This window comes from Buceros rhinoceros, unplaced genomic scaffold (genome assembly GCF_000710305.1).
Source record: "Buceros rhinoceros silvestris isolate BGI_N320 unplaced genomic scaffold, ASM71030v1 scaffold44665, whole genome shotgun sequence".
Lineage (NCBI taxonomy): Eukaryota > Metazoa > Chordata > Aves > Bucerotiformes > Bucerotidae > Buceros > Buceros rhinoceros.
In genome coordinates this window covers 1-6,805 of record NW_010413058.1, presented here as the reverse complement: position 1 = coordinate 6,805, position 6,805 = coordinate 1, and the positions used below count along the sequence as shown (strand labels likewise).

The 6,805-nt window shown below is 40.7% G+C and overlaps 1 protein-coding gene across 1 annotated transcript; it reads right to left on the bottom strand.

Moving 5' to 3' along the window:
- Nucleotides 1-2,764: 2,764 nt before the first annotated feature.
- On the bottom strand, nt 2,765-6,252 carry HAUS2 (HAUS augmin-like complex, subunit 2; the record flags this gene model as incomplete). The annotated part of the gene is made up of 5 exons (XM_010136578.1): nt 2,765-2,914; nt 3,052-3,160; nt 3,816-3,948; nt 4,685-4,754; nt 6,086-6,252. Coding segments are annotated over 5 exons (629 nt in total), but the record flags the coding sequence as incomplete, so codon positions are not given.
- Between the last annotated feature and the right edge of the window lie 553 nt (nt 6,253-6,805).

Here is a 6,805-nt window from a genome sequence, read left to right as displayed (position 1 = left end):
GGCGCCGAAACCGGCCAAGGGTCCTCGGCTGCCCGCGCAGCGCCATCCCGTTGTCGTCTGCGGCAGCGTCACGGTCCGGATTTCACTTCAGAGCTTCAAGCCGACGGTCCGGTGAGACAGACGGGTGCTGCCATGAAGATGCACTCGCCTCTACCCCAGAGAAAGCCCTTTGTTCCAGAAGTGAACAGCTGCCGGTCTAACCCGATGCACATTTGATCGCATTTCCCGGTAACGTGCAGGCAATCGGAAAACCAGCACTGTTTAAAGTCTGCATTTAATTAATTCGACTGTAATTTCAGGAAGGTAAGTATCCATGAAGCGCTCAAGGAAAGCTCTCAAATCTTTTAAATTCCTTCCAAAACCTCCAATCTTTATGGGGGTTGTATTTATGGTGTATAATAATATTTTCAAACTTGCAAAGAACTGTAATTGAAATAAATGCCAAACTGTTGCCTTGATAAAGGCTTTGCACTTGAAGTAATATAAAAGCCACCAATAGGGGGTTTTTTTAATTGTGTTTAGAATATTTCCCAGTCAGCAACTGCTGTGAAGATGTGAGAGCAAGTAGCATTGGCATAAACAAGACGCCAGGCTCAACAGACAATTCCTGTTTGTTTTCTGGCAATGCTCTTACTTATTAACTGGACTTTTCCTGGTTTTCATTTCAAACTATGAGGAACTCTGAGCTATATCTGAATATCATACAAGAATGTTTTACAGTCCATTTAAACAACTTCTGTTTAAACTGGCTTTCAACTGCACTATTTATTTGTACTTTCAATATAGTTCTCATCATGAGACAATTTGCCTTAAGCTCCAGAAACATTCCATCTACGTAAAAAAGATACCGCAATACACAAACCTGCCTTCCAAGGGCTGGATCCCTTGGACCCAACACTTTTCCCAATTCATGACCCACCACAGAGATGCTGAAATTAATACCTACAAGCTGGGAATCACTGTTTACTTCAATGGATTTATCCCTTTAATCATATTAAAGAATGTATTGCTACATCGATGGCAAATGGTATTAGCTAAACTCCACCATCTGCACAGTCAACTCTCCAATCATGGATAGAGTAAAAGAAGAAAATATGCTTAACTCTTTGGGATATGGCAAAACCACGTATCTGGCTTCAAGGAATTACAATAAGCAAACCATAAATGTTTTCATCCTATTTCTAGAACCATTATATCACATCAGCTCTAATTTGCCTGACCTAAATCATCACTGTAAACCTATGAGAGACAGGTTAATCCTGTGACAGATGCACAGGATGATGATTGCAGAAGTCTGGATTCTGTTTCTCCCTGTTTCATAGAATGTGCAAAGCATCAGTAAAAATATCAGCTCCGCTGCAACTGTGTGGGAGACCTTGATTTCCACATCTGAAACAAGTGACATGGGAATTTAGACTCAAATCCTGCAATGACACATAGCATGCCTTCACACAAAGATCCCACTGAAGTTTATAGCACTCAGGTGCCAGTTTATATTCTCAGATCCTTGAGAATATTCTGCTTGACTTAATCCAAATAGTTTCTATCCTCTTGACTTTTCTCAACAGCAGCAGAGAAGAACATCAGCTACACTTACACAATATACTAGAGAATTGTTAAGCTATGTGCCTTGTCATCACACCCAGCAGACTGATGTAGTCTACTAGACTGAAATGGCATTCTCAGAAAATTTAAAATATGGAGTAGATCAATAACAAGTAAGTCACATCACAGTATGCTCGAGAAAGAGACAAAGATTTCTTCCTTTATTCCACTTTTTAATTTTTATGCAATCATCAGATAAATTACAGTGACATTTGTGTGGTACTGAGCCACCTAGTGGTTACTTCCAAAAAATAAAGGGCCCTCATTTTCAGGGACAGAAATCAGCAGGTTGGATGTATGAAGAATTTAAGTAACACAGATGATACAATGGTAGAACGGAATACATCTGCACCACTTCCAGTTTGCTCTATATCCTAAATACAAGACTGGACATCCTCCAAAGACAACCAACTATCCCTGCTTTATAGGTGTCCTGCCAGTGAGTGACATTTTAACAAGTCTTCTCATGACAAAAGTCACTAAGGTTGCCAACTGCAACTGAAAATAGGGCAAGCAACAGAAAACCAGACTGAAGAACATATTTATCACTATCATAAACGTGAAGTTTGCAAATCAGGAGACCTGCCATATATCACTGAGTCCATTACCTGCTTTCCCACAAAACCACATCATAGTCTTCATAATAAACTGTAAGCAAGTTTAATTTCTTGGTTGGAACTCCTGTGAAAGCACAAGTTGGGTCCTAAGACTAAGCACTGTTCTTACAGGTTTTTTTATAACAAAAGCAAAAAACCCCAAATTCTTGAAATCTAGTGCTTTTATTGAAGTTTTATAGTGAAAAACAAAATAGAGTATATCATCAAGACACTTACAAAAATTAATATAGCAAGTGCATAAGTAGTATCAAAACAAAATTGCATTGAATACACAAGCTCCAAGGGAATCCTGTCCAACTATTTCAAAAACAAAGTCCTTAACAGGTTTCCCAGCAGTCTGTCTTCCTATGAGCTACTGCAGCTACTGCTCATTGTCCTTTTTCTTTTTTTAAAATCATTTGAGAACTGCTACATAAGAACAGAAATGTAACTGCCCACAAAGTCCGTGTTGGATTAAACACAACTTGGTACTTGCAGTTTTCACAGAAGACTGTAAAAAGGTAGTTCTTTGAATAGCCATCCTATTCAAGGAAAATTGTTTGTTAGGTTAAAAACAAGTCAAAGTCCAACTCAGCAGTATTGCAGATGCTGTCAGAATACGCTTCTTTTTGCAGCTCTCTCCATTTCAATATTTGGTCCGTTAGCTCCTCCAACTCCATCACAAGCACCTCCGTTTTTGTCAAAGCAGTGTCCTGAAGCAGAAAAGACATGGATTTTATCACTACACGTCCTGTCAATCTATCAGGACACAAAAATAACCTGAACGACCAAAGAGCACTGAATTCTCAATGCTGCAGGGGACAGAAGACTCAGTTCTTTCGCTACTCACCATATTCTTCACAGTGTTCGGTATCTGAGGGATGTTTCTTACGCTCTGCAAATGGCTTTCAAGCTTCTCAATGAAAGTCACAGCCTCGGTCAACAACTCTACCACATACCTGTAAACAAGAATGAGCCCCCTACTTAAAAGTTGTGCAAAACAATTACAATTTAATATTTCCAAGCTCTTATTTCTTCCCTCTGGAGGTTTTCTTAGTCCTTCAGTTTCATACAAGTTCCTAAGCCTTTAATTTATTTTTCTGCAATTACACTCTTTTTATGACTCTCAGCAGCAAGTAGGCGAGGAATTACAGAAATGAATATGCACTTCTTCAGAAAGGGGACTAGATTTTAGACCATAAAAAGAAGGGCTATATTTTTAAAACATGAACTACGCATGTCTGGGAATCACTCACATGCTTATTCTGAGCAAGTCACAGTGGAAGGAAGGCACCAAATGCTAAAGTAACAATTCCTACCCACGGAGAAGCATAACGAATCAAGCATTTAACATTTTAAAAACAATACATCACCAACTGTAATCTTCAGAAGACCAGACCAATAACCCAAGCAAATATTCATAAAAATATGTGCCACTACCTTTCTATGCATTCAGCAATGAATAAACTACTAGCTTTTAGCTGAGGTACTGCTACCATCTTTTATTGCTATTCGTATCAATGGAAAAGTGAAAGCACGTGGTTTTTACTGCCTGTTAGTTCAAATTAATTTGGACTCCTGCGAGCAAAGCCCAATTATTTTCTATATACCTACTTGTGGAACACAGCCTCAATAGGCAGGCTCTCTTGACATCTGGGCTTTATCAATCTCTTTCTAAGAGCTCTCTTCTCTTTCAGTACGGCTTCCAAGTGTCTGTTCATATCTTGCAACATCTCGCATTTTTTACCTACAAAATAAAATTGCAAAGGTGACCCTACTGTCTTGCTAAAACAAGAGCAAAATTTCTTCTGCAGAAAGACAAAGTCTGATCTGTGGCACTGGACAATTTACACTCAATAAGGATATCATTAATCAGAATGACTTTTGTTGGAGCGTACAGGACTTAACATCGGCGTGCATCTCAAAGTCATAGTACAAACTTTTTACAGATACAGCTTTGTAATTGTTTTACATTAGCTAGAGTTTTAAGTAAACTATCTTTGAGATGAAACTTCTTAAACTATACCACAGCACTGAAGTATTACAGTATACTTCACTAGCCTAACAGTAATACCAAGCTAGAATGTTTTCAAGCATCCATCAAATCATAGTGCGAAAAGCACGAAATAATTAAGAAATTAATCCGTATGCTCCCAAAATATTAATAATCCAAGTAATTTTAGGGGCATACAGATACAGCAAAAATGCATCAAGTTACTCAAAAAGCAGCAAAGTAGCACAAGACAAGGAACTCCTCATGCTCCTGGAACCCTGGGGAGGTGACCACAGACACAACTTTTCTGTAGAACGAGTTACACAGAGAGCAGAGGGTGCAAATTCAAATACTATGGAAGAAAATAAGGTGCTAATAAACCCCTTGTCACTTCTAACAAGCTATCCAGGGGAGACAGCTGCAACAACTTCTAGAAAACAGTAATCTGCTGATGAAGTCTGGTTTCTGTAAGGTTCTTCTGTGCACTTACCTAAGTAAAAAGGGTGAACGATGTCTGCTGTCTCCTTCTCCAACTGCAGAATTTCAGTTTTCAGTTTCTTCTATGACCACAACATCAAATGAAAATGCATTTTTAACATACTTATCCAGATATTGTTGATTCTCTTGGGGTGGGGGAGGAAGTAGAAAGAGAGAAAGCAGGAGCATGGAGAAGAGCATGCTTGTGAGAGTGAGCATTTGCATGACAGCACGTTACTGTGCTCTCTGGAGTGTTTCCACAACTGGGTGGGGCTTTTTTGGTCAATAGGAAAAAACATTTTTAAAAAACCTTAAGCAATTTAGTGATTTATTGGGAATTTATGCTGAAGAAGACAGATCCTGCAATTAATTCCTATAACACAGAAACTTCTATCTCCTGTAAAGCAGGTTCATAGTCCATAGTCTACTGAAGAACCTCTCATAGCCTCATGTTTCCTCCTTCTGGGAAAGACTGTGTTGTGCTGGGTTTTTTTCAGCTGCAGGAGAAGCCCTCTCAGGTGGGCCTCCTAGCTTTAATTCTTTCCAATGATAAACCAGAACAGCAGCAGCAGATACCTTCCTACGGCTGAAGGAGCTGTGGTCATTTTGGTTAAACAAGAGAACACCAAGGGAAATATAGAAGATGACATATCGGTCTCTCAGGACACACAAAGAACTTTGCTCTTCTTGATCACTGAGGAGAGGACAATAATACACCTGCTTCACTCACAGCATATTGAACGGATCAAAGAGAGTACGCAGTACGTCAAACTTTCCAACAAAGGAGGCCAAGTATCCACCTTACTGAGAGCTGGAAACTATTTGCTCCTTCTGCCCATCAATACGGGATGATGCCAGCTGTTTAACTCATCCTCCAAAAGAGCAAATGGTGAATTTGCCACACTGCTTTGCAGTCAGGCTTTGTAACTGCTGGAGCCATGCTGTGTTACGTAATACATACAGTTTTTGTACCAGTGGGCAAATGTTCAGAAAACATCGTAATAAAATACAAGTCAAAAGCCAACCCAGGCAGTAGGAGATGGCTGAGGTAACCTCTTGCTAACCAACAAAATAGTCTAGTTGCCTATAAAGAAACATGTTTTTGTGAATTGGAGTCAGCTATAAATTCTTATTTGTTCTTCAGTTTCTTCGGAAAACTTCAGATAACGCTTCAATCAAAGGTATGGGCTGCTACGTCTTTCCAGTTACACTGAAAAGTTTTGGTTCATAAATTTTTGTTTTCTTTGGGACAACTCAGTCCTCTGGGAAAAAAGTGCTAGCTGTTAGAAGAGCTAAGCTCTTAAAAAACCCCAAAGGACTAAACAGCACCTGCAGTCTGATACCTCGTCATGTGCCATGTATTATTTCTAAGCATTGAAGTGTGAGCATACACTGACAGCAGTAAAGGCTGTACCTCATTGATTTCAGCTTGAATGTTTGCCATTTCTTCCATCTCTGAGAACTTCGCAAAGCACGGGTCTTTTCTACAGGTTAAATGCAATGTCTCCTGAGAAAGGAAAACAATGGGGAAAAAGAATGAAGTCAGCAGCCAGAACGTACCAGGCAAATTCTCAGGAGTGGCTTTTAATCATCTAGTTACAGTTGATTTCTTGCACCGCACAATACAGTAAATTTCATCTCAACAACTCATAAAACACATACATTATTTAGGGAAACTGAACATGAGTGAAAATGAAGTTCTACAAAATGCAGCATGAGAGCACTCTCAGTGATGCTGGCTTACGTGGTACGGGAACATGCCAGAAGACATACAAAACCCCTCATGCCTAAGCTCCGGGAAAACACACACCAGAACTATACGGCTGTAACTAGTACGGAGAGCTGCCATCAGCCCAACACGCAGGAGATCCCACAGTAACGGGAAACGCTTCTCTGCCTTTCCAACTAACGAGCACTTACGGCAGCAGTAACACGGTTTAGCACTTCCAACGCGATCTTCCTTACAGGCTGGCAGCTGGCGCGGTGGCGGGTAGGGTGCCGAGGCGGGGTGCCGGGCGGAGAGCCAGGCCCCGTACCGGCACAGCCCGGCGGCAGAAGCGCCGCACACGGCACTCGAAGGACGGGCGCAGAACGAAGCAAGAGCCGCGAGGCAGCACCTGAGCCGCGGCTTCCC